This window comes from Amblyraja radiata, chromosome 37 (genome assembly GCF_010909765.2).
Source record: "Amblyraja radiata isolate CabotCenter1 chromosome 37, sAmbRad1.1.pri, whole genome shotgun sequence".
Taxonomy (NCBI): Eukaryota; Metazoa; Chordata; class Chondrichthyes; order Rajiformes; family Rajidae; genus Amblyraja; species Amblyraja radiata.
The window spans coordinates 886759-908176 of NC_045992.1; the positions used below are offsets into that span (position 1 = coordinate 886759).

At 47.1% G+C, this 21418-nt stretch overlaps 1 protein-coding gene across 1 annotated transcript; it reads left to right on the plus strand.

Annotated features, from left to right (window-relative positions):
- Positions 1-296: 296 nt before the first annotated feature.
- Positions 297-20395, plus strand: LOC116966429 (stromal cell-derived factor 1-like). The gene is made up of 4 exons (XM_033012676.1): positions 297-539; positions 7159-7276; positions 16982-17059; positions 18757-20395. Exons 1-4 carry the CDS (start codon positions 473-475, stop codon positions 18770-18772), a joined length of 279 nt encoding a protein of 92 aa, XP_032868567.1. The 5' UTR covers positions 297-472; the 3' UTR covers positions 18773-20395.
- Positions 20396-21418: the final 1023 nt, after the last annotated feature.

A 21418-nucleotide genomic window follows, 5' to 3' on the forward strand; every position in this document is an offset into this window, starting at 1 on the left:
TTGGGATCTGTTCTGTGCCAGCTGGTTGTAGACTTCACTCATGGACCTTCCCGCCTCGTCACCTGAGCACACCTGGTGCTATGGAGCTCACCCAGGTGTAGGTCAGAAGCCACCTGGACTGGGAGGCTGGAGATCGGATGCCTATTCTGGTGCGGCTCTCTGCTTACGGAATGAGCTAAAGTGTGGACAGAGCTACCAGCTGGTCACCGACCGACCCTGGCCTGTCCCATGAGTGTTCAGCTTCAGTTGGGGGGGGAGGTGAAACTATCCCAATTGTTGGGAAAGAAGTCAAAATATAATCACTTTGCCAGCTCTTGATAAAGTACCATCTTGGGTATTCCCTGCATCCAATAAAAGGCTGGAATGGGGGTGGATTCCTTCCAAATCCAGAGACACAACTAGCTGGGAGTAGTTTGAATCTGGGATCATTCAAACTCTGGTGGCTGCACTGCTCAGTGTGAAACCTCCCAACATGAATGTGAAATGCTGCGTGCTGATCGCCCTTGTGCTTGCAATAATCTGCATCAACTGGACCCAAGGTACGTGACAGTACTCACTGATAACTTACAGTGTGAATCACACGCAGTATTTGTACACCTTACCATTTTCAGGACTGTCCACAGTGTGCTGCAAGAATCTGTGTTAGCATTGCCAAAGCAGACGGAGCAAAGTATTTGCTGTAACATTGGCCGCCCTCAAAACAATTTCTCGTTTTGGTACAGATTCAGGTTTGGTTTCATCAGATCTGAATGAAGATATTTTTCAAAACAACTGTTAATTCCACAAAGATTGCGCACAGGGTTCTGAGCAAACGTGAGTGGGTGACAGATGTTGCAAATGTCCACACTCTTTAGAAAATACTCTGTCTAACGTTCTAAAATAAACTCCCAGTAAAATTCTTAACTAACATGTTGAACTGCTTTGTTAGTGAAGCATTTTAAATCCTGATAGATTTCCAAGTTTTTGAAACACGCACTTTAATAAAGACCTTCCTTTCAGAACTCAGTTAAGAGTGAATGGAAGTGCCTGATAACTTGTGATGTTCTCAATGTCATGTTAGTAACAGAGGATTAGGTGTGTGGTATTTGTAGTGAGGATACCTTTCTAGATGAATGACCTTCACAGTGCATGTGGTTGGAACACAGATGGGTGACACTGTCAGACAGGGGTTGTCCAACCTGCAACGTTACTGACAGTGCTGTGTAGAACTTATTCAAGTAACAATCAACCATGTCACTGCTGCGAGAGAACCCTCCACTGATTTGGACTCCCTGCTGCTCTGTGACTGCCTGTTTATTTACTCGCAATCCTTCCAGAGGCCGTATCACCTTTCAACCAACTTTCGCCATTCACTCGGCTTTGGTTAACATTCGCCGTAAGGATTTCTGTGAGGGATTTAATTGAAAACCTAACCTAAAACCCCTGTCCCACTGTACAAGTTCATTCCAAGAGCTCTCCCGAGTTTGCCCTGATTCGAACTCGGAGATTTACGGTAATGGCCACTCGTCGGTACTCGGGGCTCTCGTGGACATTTTTCATCATGTTGAAAAATCTTCACGAGTCTTCCCGTGCTTACCTGCCGTTAGTGAGTCTTCCCGAGTACCTTCCGTTAGCGCTAAGAGACGTCCCTGAGCTCCGACGTACTCGCTACGTTCACTCTCCGTGCTTATCATGAGTTTGATTTTTTTTAAACTCGGGAGAGCTCTTGGAATGAACCCGCACCGTGGGACAGGGCTATTAGTTTAATATATAAGGCATGATTGGAACATTAAATCTCCAACATTTCTTTAGTAAAATAAGGGGAAACGGTAGTCAGGAGACAAGAGAGGTTATTTTTCATGTGTGCAGGTTATGGAATAATGAAGTTATGAAGTGAAACAATTCATAGAAGAATTTTGTGGCATGAATTTTATCTGCAAAGCAGATTTGTTAAGGACCAGTCAGTTTATGACAAATTAGTTATTTACTCAAATTGCTTTAAAACAGTTAGGCAGAATTTCAACAAGTGTTAAACGTTAAAGAGTAATTTCACCAGACCACTCTGGTCATTCTGTCAAGAGTTTAAATATGTAATAACACTGAGAATGGCTCCTTGCCTTTTGTCACTTACAGGCTGAGAACATTTTACTGTTCCAGGTGATATTCATATTGGCTGCTTACAGATTGTGCATGGTAAATGAATATCATTATATCATGTAGGAACTGCAGATGCTGGCTTACTATAAAGGCACAAAGTGCTGGAGTAACTCAATCGGGCAGTAGTTACGTTGTCAGGCCAGCAATCCCAAACTCAAACTACTGATCTGGCCAAGTAATTGTAAATCCCAGCACAGTGGCTGGAACTCAAAATCCATGCACACACCGTGAGGCTTCTGGTGTGTCCGAGAAACTGTTTCACCAACGCCCTTCACTGAAGGACCCCTGACATGCATTCCGTGGACTGCAGGAGGCTGAGGCCTGATCTTATGGAGGTATATAAAATCATGAAGGGTTTAGATAGGAACTATCTATTCCGTTCTGCAGACGGAAGAAGGTCCCAGCCTGAAACGTTACCTATCCATGTTTTCTAGAGATGTTGCCTGACTCGCTGAGTTACTGCAGCTCTTTGTGTCTTTGTGTCAGGAGTGGCCATTCTGCACGGTTACCTTCAGATGGGTGATACTTCAATAGACAATAGGTGCAGGAGTAGGCTATTCGGCCCTTCGAACCAGCACCGCCATTCAATGTGATCATGGCTTACATCTTACATTCCTTACACCTGGCCTCACACCTGTGTGAGTGTTCGCCCCCCCCCCCCACAGGGAGGAGACACAAGTGTAGGGGCTGCATCACAGACACTGTTGTGAAGGTGAATAGACAAGCAGCTGTGAACCATCCTGTCTCACTGCACCCACTCTGCTCTCTCTCCGGCTCCCCGAACACAGACTCGCTCTACATCACCGCCTAGCAGTCTGAAGAAGGGTCTCGACCCGAAACGTCGCTTATTCCTTCGCTCCATAGATGCTGTCTCATCCGTTGAGTTACTCCAGCATGTTGTGTCTATCTTCAGTTTAAACCAGCATCTGCAGTTCCTTCCTACACATTCTAACAGCGTCAGGTCTGATTCAGGTGCGGAGTGTAGCCAGCCGTCAGGGACTTGGCTTCAGTCACTGCCGAGTTATTTAACCCATCGTGGGGCGTGGAGTTGTGCTGCTGTCATGATCTTCAGCAGACCTCATCACAGAAGGAAGTCATCTATCAGGCTGCTAGGTCTGGGCTGCAATCCTGAATGGCGTGTGTGAGAAAGATCAGATAACGATACTGCAGGCCTGAACTCTGCTGCTGAAAGGTCAGGCAGACAGCAGCATCTTGTATTGCCCATGCCAATGCTGTCACCTACAGTCCAGATGCATTTGTGTAACACAGAACATGGATCAGTACAGTACAGCACAGCATCAGGCCCTTCGGCCCACAATGTCTATGCTGTACAAATGAAGCCAATTTAAACTAATGTCCGATATGATCCACATCCCTCCATTCCCTGCACATCCTGGTGCTTATCTAAAAGTCTCTAAAGCATCACTATCGTATCTGCCTTCACCACCACCCCTGGCAGCGCGTTCCAGGCACCCACCACCCTCTGTAAAATACTAGTCCTGCACATCTCCTTAAAACTCCCCCCTGACCTGAAAGCTAGACTTTGACATTTCCACTCTGGTTAAAAAGTTCTAAATGTCTTCAGTATGAGTCTCAAAACATCATATATTTCTGTAACTCAGCAGGACAGGCAGCATCTCTGGAGAGAAGAAATGGGTTTCGGGTTGAGACCCTTCTTCCTGAAGCTGAAACGTCACCCATTCCTTCTCTCCAGAGATGCTGCCTGACCCACTGAGTTATTCCAGCATTTTGTATCTATCTTCCGTTTAAACCAGCATCTGCAGTTCCTTCCTCCACATTTATGCACTTCTGTCAGGAAATAGGCAATAGATGCAAGAGTAGGCCATTCGGCCCTTCGAGCCAGCACCGCCATTCAATGTGATCATGGCTGATCATCCACAATCAGTACCCCGTTCCTGCCTTCTCCCCATATCCCCTGACTCTGCTATCTTTAAGAGCCCTATCTAACTCTCTCTTGAAAGCATCCAGAGAGAATCGGCCTCCACCACCCTCTGAGGCAGAGAATTCCACAGGCTCACAACTCTCTGTGAGTAAAAGTGTTTCCTCATCTCCGTTCTAAATGGCTTACCCCTTATTCTTAAACTGTGGCCCCTGGTTCTGGACTCCCCCAACATCGGGAACATGTTTCCTGCCTCTAGCGTGTCCAAACCCTTAATAATCTTATATGTTTCAATAAGATCGCCTCTCATCCTTCTAAATTCCAGAGTATCCCTCAGCCCCTTCTCAGGGGGATATGTACCTGCAACCCGCCATCCCTCTGTACATCCTTGTTCCTGCCAACCTTGACCTTTACTATACACTGTCATGCATAAAGTGACATCGCACCATGAGACATGAACTAATAGACTATCTTTACTCAAATACCTCGCAAGTTCACAAACATGGGCTCAGCTTGGTCAAGTTGGTCGGCATGAACAAAGTGGGCTGAAGGGCCTGTTTCCATGTTGATCCTATCATTATAATATTAAATCTTAGAAAGTAGTGTGGAATTGCCTGTGGGACCGTGTTCATCACCCCTCCCACCAGATGTCCTGCAGACCCGCCAAAGCCGTGGGTGGTTTGGGCAGAACATGAAGAATCTTCGCATTCTACCTCTCCTTCTGCCAATATCTGGACATAGAGGCGACACAAGTGTTTCATATTCATTCTGTTCCAATCCGCCCTGAGAGAATTGTTCCTGCGTGCATCATCAAAGCAGGCGGGAGCTGTCTGCGACGTTAGAGTCTGTGTAAACAGCCGTCTCGTGCTGTGATTATGGCCTTATGATTTGAAGAAGGTGCTCGCGTGGCAAGGGGAGCGATGCGGAAAGGGTTAACGGCTTTTACCACGTGTCATTTACATTGCTCTGCAACTTTTCACATCCCATTAAAAAGGAAAGTTTGCTGCTTGACATTGGGCCCCCACAAAGTGACATTGATAAATCAGGACTTGATTTTACGCTGGGCTCTAGTTCAGGCAACCAGATGCCCTCAGTACAGACACTGAAATGCGGCCTGCAATGTGAACTGCTGATGGCTTTTAACCTGGGTCCCAATAGATAATGGACACTCTGATGCATTACATTACTCTGCCAATGTGTGCTGGACTTCAGGGTGTTGAGCTGATCAATATTCACAGCAGCTCGCCCCATGCATTTGCATCCCATATTCAAGATTCGAGATTCAAGATTTCAAGAGAGTTTATTGTTATGTGTCCCAGATAGGACAATGAAATTCTTGCTTTGCTTCAGCACAACAGAATATAGTAGACATAAATAAATAAATACAGAACAGAACTGATCAGTGTGACCGTATACCAATGCATATATATATATTCTATGTCTCTCTATATACATATAGGGTGACATAGTCATAGAGTGATACAGTGTGGAAACAGGCCCTTCGGCCCAACTTGCCCACGCCGGCCAACGTGGAAGAATCAGTCTCGGTCTGAAGGGATCGACTCCCAGCTACTACAAGCTGCAGCAAGTAAGAATGTCATTGTTCTATCTGGGACATATGACAATAAAACCATCTTGACCCTTGACCAGCATTCATCTCCTGCCAGGTGGACTGATGGATCACTGAAGGTAGTTCGAATTGATCGCTTAGACGATAGGTAAATCACAAACCCCAGCCCTTTCGTTTTGAAGTTGAACAGATGGAATCTATAAGATTGCCTGTTGATTAGCACAGTGCGTGCAAGGTCTCCAAACCCATCAGCCAACCTCTCAAGGGGCAAGATACGGGCCAGGGGTTGAGGTCCCTTCATGCCTGACGTACCCACTGCACAAGTACAGAGCAAGAGGGCAGTGCTGCACACAACAACAACTCTGATGTAGCCTCTCCATTCCTGTATGTCAGTGGGCCATGGATGCTCAGGTCTCTCAGTGGGGAGTTTGTGCTTCAATTCATTCAAGTCCTGATCAATGTCCATTCTACTGTCACTGACGTTAATAGTTAACTGGTCCTCTATCTCACTTTGTGTTTGTGATGTTGTCGCCCTCTGGCTGCACGCCACCAGCAGTCCGCCAGCTCCAGGTTTATAAGGATGAGAAAAGAATGTCCATAGTTTATGAATCCCACACTGGGAGCAGGCAAGGGAGTCGTTAAAGTAAAACTCCTCCTGTAATCAGCTGATATTTATTTTTAAGGAGTACACTTTGTGTAATTGAAAACGAGGCACCTTTAGATTAACTCCCATCAGCGAATGCAAAGAGCTTTGTTTAAAGACTGGGAATTAACTTCCTGGAAGCTTTTGTAACCACTAATGTGTAGCATCAGGTTTGTTAATCACCCAGCTTGTACAGAATCATCCCTCCTTTATTTCACGCTGAACATTTCATCTCATTTTATTCAATAAAACATATCTTGTTCCACATTCCTGCCAACAATATTTTCTGGAAATGTGAGAGTTCAAACTACAATGTGCTGGAGGTTCTCTATGGGTCAGTCAGCATCTGTAGAGGGAACCAGATGCCCTCAGTACAAACAATGGGCAAACAATGTTTCTCAAGTATTGTCTTGACCTGAAACATCATCTGTCCATTCCCTCCTCAGATGTTTCGATCTCTAGGTTTCATGGGATGTGGGCCAAACGCAAGCAGGTGGGATAGTGTAGATGGGACATGTTGGTCAGCATGGATGAGTTGGGCCGAAGGGCCTGTTTCAATGCTGAATGACTCCATGACTATAATTCCAGACAGGAAGCAGCTTCTCCACATCCGTACGTTCCTTTGAAGTCACGAAAGGGACTAGTCTGAAGAATGGTCTTGACCCGAAACATCACCCATTTCATCTCTCCAGAGACGCTGCCTGTCTCGCTGAGTTACTCCAGCTTTACGTGTCTATGAATGTTTTCTAATTTGTGTGTTCACAGGAAAGTTGTGATTGCGGTTGTGAAATGGTTGTGACAGTGTTTGTATTCCTTCATTCTCTCCCTCTCTCTCTCTCTCTCTCCATCTCTCTCCCTCCCCTTCCACCTTTCTCTCTCTTTCACCGTTCTATTTTATCGTCTCTGCAGGAAAGCCGTCCTCGATAATAAACAGATGTAAGTGTCGTGGGGGAACAAAGCGCCTTCACCCGAACCACATCCAGAAGCTGATTGTGCTTCCCATTCCAAACTGTCCCATGCAGATCATGTAAGTTCTAATCATCTCATGATATTGTTGCTTTTCACTTACATTGATTGCTGCTAACTTAAAACAGTTACGTGAGCCAGCATCCCTGATCAGTAAGGCCAGCAACATAATCAAGAACCACTCTCGTCCCGCTAAGTTACTCCAGCATGTTGTGTCTATCATCGGTGTAAACCAGCATCTGCAGTTCCTTCCTATATCAGTCTCATCCTGGTCCTCACTCTTGTCCTCTCTCCCAACGGGCAAAAGGTACAGAAGTTTGAAAAGGCACACGTCCAGATTCAGGTACAATTTCTTCCCAGCTGTTATCAGGCAACTGAACCATCCTACCACAACTAGAGTGCGGTCATAGCCCATTGGCAACTATCTTTAATCAGACTTTATTGGATGTTATTTTGCACTAAACGTTATTCCCCTTATCCTGTATCGATACACAGTGGACAACTTGATTGTAATCATGTATAGTCTATCTACCGACTGTATAATACACAACAAAAGCATCTTTCACACTACCACGGTACAGGTGACAATAAGCTAACGTAAGTAAAAGATCTTGGGCCAGTACTGTGATGAGTAATGGCCCTGTCCCACTGTACGATTTCATTCTAGAGCTCTCCCGAGTTTAAAAAAAAATCAAACTCGTGGTAAGCACGTAGAATGTACGTAGCGGGTACGTCGGAGCTCGGGGACGTCTCTTAGCGGCTCGTAATGCTAACGGCAGGTACTCGGGAAATGCGGTAAGCTCGTGAGGACTCATGAAGATTTTTCAACATGTTGAAAAATGTCCACGAGAGCTCTGTCTCGACCCGAAACGTTGCCTATTTCCTTCGCTCCGTAGATGCTGCCGCACCCGCTGAGTTTCTCCAGCATTTTTGTCTACCTTCGATTTTCCAGCATTTGTAGTTCCTTCTTAAACATAAAGTCATCGAGTCACAGAGCTATACCACAAAGAAAAAGGCCATTCGGCCCACAGTGCCTGTGCTGATGATGATGCCAAATCCAACTATAATCTGCTGCACGTGATCCATATCCCTCCATTCCCTGCGTAACCATGAGCACATCCACACGTCTATTACACGCCACTATCGTATCTGCCTCCCCCACCACCACCACCACATTCCAGACACACGCCACCCTCTGTGTAATAACCTGCCTCAGGACACCTACTTCAACCTTTGCCCCCCCTCGCCTTCAAGTTATTCCCTCCAGGATTTGTTTTTTTCCATCCTAGCTGTCTGCAGTCCCTGTTCGTTTCTCTAGCATCCTAAACTTTGAGTCTAATTGTGACTTAATGTTCAGGATTAACTGGGAAACGTTAGTGTAGCTGGGCCTGAGGGAAGATCAGAGGCCTTGCTTCCTCATCCTGGCAATCTGTCACAACTAGAAGTGAAGAGGAATGTAATCTACATCTTCCAGTGTCCCGTGGGGAATATCCAATGGCAATTGTTTCAAGGGCATCATTTTCCATTTCCAAATGTTTGCGAAAGCTGTGAAGTAAGTGGGGCCAAGAGGACTCAACCCAGCTTGTTAGTTGGGTCTGTTGGCGATGAAAGGACAATCAACTGCCGAGTATCTGGAACCCGGCACTGAGCCAAATCCCAATCTCAGCAGCCCAAGAATCCACCCGGCAACAAACATGGAGATGGTCCCATCTCCGGCTCCTTCCCTCTTCCAGGACATCGGAAGCACTTCCTAACCAGAGGGACGAAGCTGCTATGATACGGAGGCAGGTACACTCTGCACAGGAATCTCCCATATACATGGTGAGCCAACACCAGGACAATCTCTCACTCAGATACTGGTTGCAGGATAGAAACACATTTTATTCAGGAGATTGGTCAGAATGGCCTTGTACTTTGCTATAACACAGGAGATATGTTGCCTTAATGTGAGAATGCAAATGGATTAGTTTCTTTTAGTTTTTATATAGATGTACTCCATAGAACCAGGCCCTTCAGCCCATCGAGTCTACACAGGCCATCGTCTATGCCCTTTTACACTAGTTCTATGTTATACCATTTTCTCATCCACATTTTCTCAAAGCACATCTCCGTTATACATTGCCTCTCTCACCTTGAAGCTATGTCCTCTCATACTTAACACTTGCACTCTGGGGAAAATAGGTTCTGATTGTCTAAATATGAAAATATGACCAAGGCCGACATAACAATGGTGACGATCTCATTGTAAACAGCACAGGAAGCATCGTGATGTCAGCCTCACACTGATCCTGCCCATCTATGGCAGGCAGAAGGAGCCCAGCTCGCACCCCACCTCCAGCTGGGCTACAGAATGAGCAGTGGTGCCAGATGTTAGCAGCTGGAAACAGCAGGAGGAGGATGCAGTGGGTGTGGGGAGCAGATGGAGAGGTTTGATCCGTGGTGTAGGCTGCTGGCTGAGTAACTTGTCCATTGCAACTGGTGATGCTGAGGATCCAAATCACACTAAAAGTTTCATCAATTGTGAATTTAAGAAGCCATCTAAATCATTAAAAATGCAGAACATTTACTGTTGGAACTCTACTAATACTCCGATGTTTCTGATACTACAAAATGAGGTAAGATTGTGAAGAGGAAACAGAACATTGGTTTGTTTCAGTACAGTTTGGAGATGCAGCACGGAAACAGGGCCTTCAACCCACCGAGCCCACGCTGACCAACAATCACACCTTCATACTGCATCTGTTATCCTACTTCCTCATCCACTCCCTACACACTAGAGGCAATTTGCAGAGGGACAATTATCCTACAACCCACATGTCTTTGGGATGTGGGAGGAATCTGGTGCACACAGAGAAAGCCCACATGGACACAGGGAGTACATGCAAACTCCATACAGCCAGCAGCCGAGGTCTGGATCAAACCCGAGTCTCTGGTGCCAGTTGCACCACTGTGGCCAAACACAAGAAGTGTAGGGGAATCGAGGACCAGAGGACGTAGGCTCAAGGTGAAGGGGAAAAGATTTAATAGGAATCCGAGGGTAACTTTTTCACACAGAGGGTGCTGGGTGTATGGAACAAGCTGCCAGAGGAGGTAGTTAAGGCAGGGACTATCCCAATGTTTAAGAAACAGTTGGACAGGTACATGGATAGGACAGGTTTGATGGGATATGGACCAAGTGCAGGCAGGTGGGACTAGTGTAGCTGGGACATGTTGGCCTGTGAGGGCATGTTGGGCCGAAGGGCCTGTTTCCACACTGTATCACTCTATGACTCTAAGAAGATAGGGGAGCAGGAGTAGGCCACTCGGCCCCTCAAGCCTGCCCTGCCATTCAATATGATCATGGCTGATCTACCCCAGGCCTCATCTCCTCCTCTGTGCCAGCTCCACATCGACATCAGTTTGTGGATTATTCCAGAATATAACGACGCCTCCAGGGGCTCAGCCAGAACCAGAGAGAATTCCAGAGATTTGGCATCAGGGGGAATGTGAAGAGGTAATTAAGTAAATGTGCAGATGGAATATAATATAGAAAATAGAAAGTTATTTATTTTGGTGCACAAAGCTGAAAATAAAAAAATATAATAGTGAGAGATTAGGTACAGAGGATATCAGAGAGTACAGCAGGTAGACACAGAGTGCTGGAGTAACTCAGCAGGTCAGGCAGCATCTGTGGAGAACATGGATAGGTGACGTTTCACAGAGTGCTGGAGTAACTCAGCAGGTCAGGCAGCATCTGTGGAGAACATGGATAGGTGACGTTTCACAGAGTGCTGGAATAACTCAGCGGGTCAGGCAGCATCTGTGGAGAACATGGATAGGTGACGTTTCACAGAGTGCTGGAGTAACTCAGTGGGTCAGGCAGCATCTGTGGAGAACATGGATAGGTGACGTTTCACAGAGTGCTGGAGTAACTCAGTGGGTCAGACAGCATCTGTGGAGAACATGGATAGGTGACGTTTCACAGAGTGCTGGAGTAACTCAGTGGGTCAGACAGCATCTGTGGAGAACATGGATAGGTGACGTTTAGGGTACGGACCTTTCTTCAGACTGCAGAAGGTGTCTACACTTCAGACCGGCTGAAGGAGGGTCCGGACCTGCTGTAACACATCCATCCTCTCTCTCCACAGATGCTGCCTGACCCGCTGAGTTACTCCAGCACTCTGTGTCTATCTTTGGTATAAACCAGCATCTGCAGTTCTTTGTCTCTCTCCACAGGACAGCCCTTTGACTAACAGAGTCCATGAACAGATTAAATGTATCTCCTTTCCCTACACGAGACCTATATTCCTCCAAACCCTGCGTACATCCGTATTGATGGGGAAGGGGGCAGCTGGAAGTGTTTAGACCAACCTCTCCCCACTCGACTGGCACCAGACAACTCGCTGTGTGAACGATCTCAGCACAGTGTTTGTTGATGGTGGTGTGTGAATGTGCCTACTTAGTGACCTGCAGGAATGTTAAACGGGGAAGTTTTCTACTTATGGTCATTCAGGGAATACCAGGCATTTGTTTATCATTCATTTGCTTCACTTGCACAGCCATAAGTGTCTGTAACACTAAAGAAATATATCAATCCCAGAGACAAAGATCACTCTCCGATTTAATTTAAAAGTCAGTTTTATTGAAAAAGAATACAGGCACAACATGCTAGAGTAACTGTGGATTAGTGCTACTTGACTCACTGAGTTACTCCAGCACCTTGTGTCTTTTGTAAAACCGCATCTGCAGTTCCTTGTATCTATATTTTGAAAAAGTTGAACACAAAAAGGTTGGAGTTAGTAACTCAGTGGGTCAGGCTGGAACTCTGGAGAGAATGAATAGGTGACACTTAGACAATAGACAATAAACAATAGACAATAGGTGCAGGAGTAGGCCATTCGCCCTTTGAGCCGTTCAATGTGATCATGGCTGATCATCCACAATCAGTTCCCCGTTCCTGCCTTCTCCCCATATCCCCAGACTCTGCTATCTTTAAGAGCCCTATCTAGCTCTCTCTTGAAAGTATCCAGAGAACTGGCCTCCACTGCCCTCTGAGGCAGAGAATTCCACAGACTCCCAATTCTCTGTGTGAGCTCTCACTTAGGGTCGAGACCCTCCTTCAGAATGTTTGTTGCTTTTTGCAACTCTTTACTCAGTAAATTTCACGAGAATTTTGAAAGTTGATCATCAAAAGCCAACAGATATAGATTTATTGCGTAGGAGGGAACTGCAGATGCTGGTTTACACCGGAGATAGACATAAAATGCTGGAGTAACTCAGCGGGACAGGCAGCATCTCCGGAGAGAAGTAATGGGTGACGTTTCAGGTCGAGACCCTTCTTCTGACTGGTTTAGGTTTATTATCGCCACGTTTTCCGTGGCGCAGTTAAACACTTTTGTTCTGCATACTATCCAATCAGATCAGATAATACTATAGATAAGTACCATCAGGGGTAAACTCAGGTACAAGGGGAAAGATACAGAGGACAATAGAACTGGTGCTGGATTTACAATTATTTAAGAGTGGTTGTTTGTGATATTGTAGATCTTGCTCTGGGACCAGCAAGCACAGAGTCAGCACACTCCATCACTATCTTGGTACGTTGATGAATTGTCCAGCTTCACCATGCATGTCATGTCTTTACCCACTGGGGCTGTTGGTTACAGTAACAACATTGCTCAGTGTTCACCAGTAGAGAGTGTTTAACTATTACATGGACCGGCAATGGAACAATGCAACTCTTAACTGGCCCATTAATTTAATAGCATACAGATGTATAATTATCATTAATACAATGATTAATAACAGTAATATCCTTAATAATGCAAAACCAAAGCCTACGCTGCCCAAAGCAACAGTCTATTGAAGTTCCCAGTTGCTGAGGTTAGTGTTGTGCGGTGTTCAAGGTGACTGATATTCTTGAATCTATGCTCAAACACTTGCATTAGTGTCAGTATTTTCTTACTGGGTGATGATGAATGATTGTGGTTGGTGCTGGGCAGAGTTCAGGAGCCTGGGGTGGTGTTGATTAATTGAATGGTTAATACTTTATTGTCACAGTGAAATTGTTGGCTTTGCACTCCATACTCAAAGTATGTTGGCATGTATAGGGTGCCGACAAAGTTCCATATTCAAGGGCTCATTGACAGTCTCACTGCAATACGGAGATATTTCAGACGCAGCATGGACCTTTGTTGCCTTCTGCCACAGTGAAGAATGCTGTGGTGGATGTTGGTGTTAAATTCTATTGTGTATTGTGTGTTCTTTTTAAGTGTATCGCTGCTGGCAACTTCATTTCACTGCACCTTCAGGTGGAAATAAATTGACTTTGACTTTGACCTCAGCTGGGATGTGATGATCACACCTTTCCTGAGCTGCTTGTGGAGAGTTCAAAGGTTCAAAGGTGATTCAAAGGTTATTTATTGGTCACATACACCTAGGTGTAGTGAAATGCTTCTTGCCAATGCAGCACATAAAGAAAGAATACAGACATAACATTAATAAGAGATTTAAACATATAGAACATCCCCCCACAATGGCTCCCACCATGAGGGACGGCACAAAGTCCAGTCCCCAACCCCAGTTCACCCATAGTCGAGCCAATTGAGGCCTCCACAGTTGCCTCTACGGAGGCCCGATGTTCCTGGCCTTTCTCGCCGGGTGATGGTGCTCCGGCGTCGGGAGAATCCTCACAGCGGCCTGGAAACCCTGGAACGGCCGCTTCCGTACTGGAGGCCGCGGCTTCCAAAGCCAACAAGGCCGCGCCGGTTGGAGCTCCACTACTGGCGATCTCGTCGCGAGATCCCAGGCTCCCAATGTACAGTTCGGCGCCGCCGCCCGCAGCTGGCCGCTCCTCAGACCCGCAGCTCCGCGATGTTGTTCCCGGCGGTCTTCAGCTCACCGGAGCTCCAGCGCGGCGACCCGGACAAGGCATCGCCCGCTCCACGATAGCGCTCCAGCGCTGTGCCGCTGCCGAAACCGTGGTTCTGGGCGGTCCCCGACAGGAAACACCACTCCAGGCCCGCTGGTAGGCCGCGAGGACGGGTCGAAGCTGCAGCCCGGAGAAAAGCTGCCTCTCCGACCAGGTAGGGACCCTGAAAGGTAGTTTCCCCCTTCCCCCCCCCCCCCACATAAAAAAGTCTAGAACTCCAGAAACAAAAACACTTTAACTAACTAAAAATTAAAAAAAAGATGAAAAGACGGACAGCTGCTGGCTGGGCAGCCGCACACAGGTCAGCGCCCCCGGAGGAGAGTGCCATTGATGTAAGGCCCAGCGCCATCACTGGTGATGTAAGGCCCAGCACCATCACTGATGATGTAAGGCCCAGCGCCATCACTGATGATGTAAGGCCCAGCGCCATCACTGATGATGTAAGGCCCAGCGCCATCACTGATGATGTAAGGCCCAGCACCAACACTGATGATGTAAGGCCCAGCACCAACACTGATGATGTAAGGCCCAGCACCAACACTGGTGATGTAAGGCCCAGCGCCATCACTGATGATGTAAGGCCCAGCGCCATCACTGATGATGTAAGGCCCAGCACCAACACTGATGATGTAAGGCCCAGCACCAACACTGATGATGTAAGGCCCAGCACCAACACTGGTGATGTAAGGCCCAGCACCAACACTGGTGATGTAAGGCCCAGCACCATCACTGATGATGTAAGGCCCAGCACCATCACTGATGGTGTAAGGCCCAGCACCAACACTGATGATGTAAGGCCCAGCACCACCACTGATGATGTAAGGCCCAGCACCAACACTGGTGATGTAAGGCCCAGCACCAGCTGTGATGATGTAAGGCCCAGCGCCATCACTGATGATGTAAGGCCCAGCACCATCACTGATGATGTAAGGCCCAGCACCAACACTGGTGATGTAAGACCCAGCACCATCAATGATGATGTAAGGCCCAGCACCAACACTGGTGATGTAAGGTCCAGCACCATCAATGATGATGTAAGGCCCAGCACCAACACTGGTGATGTAAGGCCCAGCACCATCAATGATGATGTAAGGCCCAGCACCAACACTGGTGATGTAAGGCCCAGCACCATCAATGATGATGTAAGGCCCAGCACCAACACTGGTGATGTAAGGCCCAGCACCAGCTGTGATGATGTAAGGTCCAGCACCATCACTGATGATCCTGACATCTCCTCCTCCTGAGCAAGACTGTTTGATAGAGGGGTGAGGGGGCAACTCCGGAGGCTGCCTGTACCTCTGCCCATCACACAGGGCCCACCATTCTCACCCACCTTCCACTCACAGGAAACCTGCCCAAGATCATCGTCTGCTGGACGTGCAGTTGGGAACTGCTGTATTCTCAGTTCCAGCTAGAGGGGATTCTCTGTAGTTGGCCCTACCCTTGACTATCCATCCTTTGTGTGATTTCTGCATCCGGTTGTTCAGAGACCAAGGGACTGATAAACTGGATGTTAGTGAACAGGGAACTGGCAAAGGCCCCACACCGAGCAGAACCTGGGCATAGTTCCACACAAGAAGCATTTTATATGCTGTAACTTGTCTCCCGCATGCCATTGGGTTCCTGGAGAGTCGTAACTGGATTAGCTCACCTCATATTATTGCATTCTTCTGTCCTCATGGAACATACTCAATAATTTCAACGGAGCAAGGTTTGAGAGTGTTCTCAGCAGCCAGAGTTATAACTGAAGTCTGTCACTTCATTGCAAGCTGGGATAATCCGACTTGTTCCTGAGGCTGGGAGATCTCCCAGACCCGAGTGAGGGAGTTGTGGAGTTTCTCCACTGGTCTGGGAGCTTTATGCCTTGGGGAAAGCTGCGGAATGTGGGCCGAGCTGCCAGGGGCAAGGCTCATGGAGGCAGAGACAGGCAGTGCTTTGCTTATAAATGGAGAACATCTGTGGAGAACATGGATAGGTGACGTTTCAGGTCAAGACCCTTCTGAACACTTATTGTTTTTGGTGACGGAGCACATCAGTAGAATACAGGTACCAGCACCTCTAAAATGGTAACAACTTTTAGTGTAAATTAATTTTTAATGTGGTTGATTTTATTCCTTTTAGTTATTTGTTTATTAAATTCACAAATCAAAACTGCATATGGAGATATATTGATAGATAAAAATACTTGATAAATGTGGCTTAATTTTTAATTGATGTGCGTACCATCACCTTTTTATCTACTGGAAACAGGCCATTCGGCCCACAATGTTAATGCTAACCAGTAATCACCTATCCACACTCATTGCATCTTCCAACACTAGGCCACTAGTTTTCTACGTCTAGGTAATTCAGGATACCTCTCAATTGTTGTCAGTGTTTTAGTTTAGAGATACAGCATGAAAACAGGCCGTTCAGCCCACCAGGTTCATGCTGACCATCCATCACATGTTCACACTAGCTCTATGTTATCCCACTTTCTCATCCACTCCCTACACATGAGAGGAAATTTAAAGAGACCACTTAACCAACAAATCCACACATCTTTGGGATGTGGGAGGAAACCGGAGCATCCAGTGGAAGCCCACACATCACAGGAAGAACGTGCAAACTCCACACAGGCAGCACCCAAGGTCAGGATGGAGCCTGGGTTTCTGACGCCGTGAGGCAGTAGCTCCACCCACTGTGTCGCTGTGCCACCAGTAGGCGTTGGTATACAGTGGCGCAGTGGATAGGGCTGCCACCTCCACCCACACACCAGTAATGTACATTGCTGTGGACTGACCAAGCATTTTGCCTTTGACAATGCAATGCAGATACCTCGTCTCACTGCTGTACTTTGATCTTCTCACTTGACAGAGCCACTCTGAAGAACAACGGTGGCCAGGTCTGCATTCACCCGAAGACAAGATGGCTTCGCAACAGAAAAAGATACCTGTAAGGAACAAAACCACAACGATGGCTGTCTTTCAAGTCTCTTGCACTTTAACTGAGATTAAGTACACTAATCGCAAGCTAATGTTTTCAAATGAAATAACTTTGTTAAATTAGTGAGTGTGCAAAGCGCACTTCCTCAGGTTCCTGTAACAATGACTCCCTCTCACATCAATGGTCACAACAGTTCTGAGTCATTGGAGCAGGATAACTTTGGAGAATGTTGGCAAAATTCAAAGCAATAATAAGAGGCAAATGGATTAAACTTTACCTGTTATATAGACACAAAATGCTGGAGTAACTCAGCGGGACAGGCAGCATCTCTGGAGAGAAGGAATAGGAGACCCGTATTCAGACTCAGCCACCCATTCCTTCTCTCCAGAGATGCTGCCTGTCCCGCTGAGTTGCTCCAGATTTTTGTGTCTATCTTCAGTGTAAACCAGCGTCTGCAGTTCTTTCCTACAAACTTTACCTGTTTGTGGAATAGTTCTATTCATCATGGAAAAACCTCCCCTTCTTGATTTTTCTAAGGAGCCTGGCTGTGTCCAAATAAATCAAATAACAACCATCGATAGTGGAAATTGTCCCAATCCAGTTCAAGACTCACCCTTTAAATTCAACCCATTGATGGAATGTGGAGCATAGCAGGCCACATTGTAACTGAACATAGAAGATAGGACATAGACCAGTCCACCATAGACCAGTCCAACATAGACCAGTCCAACATAGACCAGTCCAACATAGAACAGTCCAACATAGAACAGTCCAACATAGAACAGTCCAACATAGAACAGTCCACCATAGACCAGTCCAATATAGACCAGTCCAACATAGACCAGTCCACGCCGCCTGCCACTTTTGCGGGCTGGAAGAGTCTGTGTACCACGTGTACATGGAGTGTGTGAGGCTGCAGCCACTGTTTGAATATCTAAAGGGGCTGCTCCTTGCCTTCTGGCTGCATTTTTCACCCACCATCCTCATCTTTGGACACCCTGTGCGTAGGGGAGAGGGTAGGGCTCAAGATGTCCTGGTTGGGTTGCTCCTGGGCCTGGCCAAGCTGGCCATCCGCGAGTCACGGCGCCAGACGGTGGAGGGCTCTACCCGAGCCAGCTGCCTGCCCCTTTTCCGGGGTTACGTCCGTGCCCGGGTGGGATTAGAAAGGGAATACGCCCTGTCTACGGGCACCCTGAGGGAGTTCCGGGACCGCTGGGCACCGAGGGGGGTTGAATGTATCCTTGACAAGGATTGTAATATAATTGTTTAGCAGTTGCTTAGCATATTTGTTCGTCTTGTATTATGGTGGTGTTTTGTTTTATTGTATTGTCAATACTATTTTAATATTTGAATAAATATTTTTGATTAAAAAAAAAAAAATAAAAAAATAAAAAAAATATATAGACCAGTCCAACATAGACCAGTCCATATAGACCAGTCCAATATAGACCAGTCCAATATAGACCAGTCCAATATAGACCAGTCCAACATAAAACAGTACAACTCCATGGGCCAAGTTAGTGCCAGGAAGTTACACTTAATGGGAGATACACAAAATGCAGGAGTAACTCAGTGGGACAGGCGGCATCTCTGGATAGAGGAATGGGTGACGTTTCGGGTTGAGACTGAGAGTCAGGGGAGAGGGAGACACAGATATGGAAGGGTAATGTACCTTGTATTTTTAACGAGCCATCATTACCTTGCAGGAAATCCCTGATGTAGACGCTGCCATGATGTGCGGATCCTGTGGGCCTTGTCAACACATTTATATTCCATGGAGACTGCGATCTGCTTCACTCAGTAACCAACTATTGAAAACCCAGCGATATCATTTACCAGCCAAACATTTATACCAGCATGTGCTGACCAATGCTTTCAGATTCAGTGTAATGACCATCTCTATATTGGTTTCACCTTCCACACGCTAACCTTATGTCTGAACAAAGAGGAGCATGCGCAGGGCGTGACAAGGCAGTGCCTCTCAGTGGTCTGGTTTGGACCCATCTCTTCTTGCACAGCCTAAAGTTGTAGGACAACTTGTTCTATTTGATCTTATTTGATTGTGCACGCCGGGTTGATTGCATTCGTTGAAACAGGGCGGACCACGTGAAGGTTGCAATCTCCCACCCCGACCTATGTATTGATGTGACAACCCAACTTGCTTCTTTCACCACATAACTTGCAGGAACTCAACTAACCAATAGAACATCTCAAAGACCTGACCAAAAGGATGGCAGGCCCACTGCGGGCAAGTTGGAGTGGTGCAGGAGAGATTCTCCTACATGTTACCTGGGCTTGTGCGCTTGAGCTATAGGGAGGTTGGATAGTGCTGGAGCTTAATTCTTTGAAGGGTAGGAGGTGTGAATTTATAGCGATGCACCAGATACATGGTATATACGTGGCTGGTCCAGATGAGTTACTGTTTAATGGTGACGCCAGGATATCGATACAGGAGTGTAATAAGAAGGAACTGCAGATGCTGGTTTATACCAAAGATAGTCACAAAGTGGTGGAGTCAGGTCAGGCAGCATCTCTGCAGAAGATGAATAGGTAACATCTGAAGAAGTGTCCCGACCCGAATCATCACCTGTTGATGTTCTCTAGTTTGCTGCCTGGCCTGCAGAGTTACTCCAGCACTTTGTGTCTATCTATTGTTACTGGAAACTTGGTGATGGTGAAATTGAATATGGAGTTGGTGTTTAGACTGTCTCTTGTGTTGGGGGGTAATATTGCTTTGCCAGTTATCGGACCATGTGAATGCTAGCCAGGCGCTGCTCTGCCGAGGCAGGAGCTGCTTCATTCTCTGACAACAGCACTCCACAGCCAACCTTTCACCTTAAATGGAAAGCAGAGGCAGCGGTCGGTCGACAGTGAGGTGGCGGCACCAAGGGAAATGATGCATCAGTCCCAGACCACAGGCCAACAAAACCCAGCAGGAAAAATAAATAATAGCAGTTACCCGCCGGCCCCATAAACATTCATACATCACAAGGGGTCACGAGGGATAATCTGTTGGTGTTTTGGTCTGCTTCTCATAACACATAAACTTGCTCTGCTAAATATGTAGGAAATACACTTTACACATGCTTACAGTACGGCATCTAAAACATTCATGCTCCTTTTCATTTCTTGAATGCTTTCTTTTGAAAATTGCCTGTAGCTCAGTGATGGCTCTCCCACCAGCTCTTGACCCTCTCATCCCCTCCCCATCCCCCTCTCCCCCTCTCCCCCCTCACACACCTCGCCCCCCTTGCCTCAAGTCACCCCGTTCCTGTACAGTCTTCCCTACACTCCCATCCCCCCCCCATCTCCGTTCCCCACTCCCCCCTCCCCCTCAGTCACCCTGCTCCCTACACTCCCATCCCCCCCGTCTCCGTTCCCCACTCCCCCCTCCCCCTCAGTCACCCTGCTCCCTACACTCCCATCCCTGAGTTCCCCATTAATCCCCCTCTTTCCCCTCCCGCCTGTCCCCTTCCACCCATTCCACTCCCTCTGGCTTTACATTTCATTCCTCTTCTTTCCTTATCTGTCACTCTTTTGTCACCTCTGGTCTTTGTCACTTCCTGCACCCATCTGGCCATCACCCCCCTCACCTGTATCCACCTATCACTTGCCAGGCTCTGTCGCGCTCCCACCTGTCTTTTCCAGCTTTCTCCACCATCGTTCCATCAGAGTGAAGAAAGGTTTCAACCCCAAACATTATCTGTCCATTGCCTCCACAGATGCTGCCTGACCCGCTGAGTTCCTCCAGCACTGTGTGTTTTGCTCTCAATGTTAGTTCAGCTCAGTCACCAGCTGCTCCATCTCTGGCCTTAAATAATGAGTTCATTCCTGTTCAGCCTGAGCTCATAAATCTGGACATCCCTTTTCTTTGGTCTGCGATGTCCCATCTACCTACTGAAACACGCAACAAACATCACAGAACAAGGTGTTCTCCTGAAAACTCTGACCACTGGTAGAATAATCCACTAGGCACCTAATCATTTGAAGATTACTGCTGTGCTCCTAATATTGAACAAATCACAATGTGCTGGAGTTATGCCCCTGTCCCACCTAGGAAACCTGAACAGAAACCTCTGGAGACTTTGCGCCCCACCCAAGGTTTCCGTGGGGTTCCCGGAGGTTTTTGTCAGTCTCCCTACCCGCTTCCTCTACCTGCAACCTCCGGCAGCCACCTGCAACCTCCGGGAACCGCACGGAAACCTTGGGTGGGGCGCAAAGTCTCCAGAGGATTCCGTTCAGGTTTCCTAAGTGGGACAGGGGCATTACTGAGCGGGTCAGGCAGCATCTGTCTATTCAGCCTATGGAGGGAATACCTCCACAGATGCTGCCTGGCCCGCTGAGTTACTCCAGCACTTTGCATTTTGC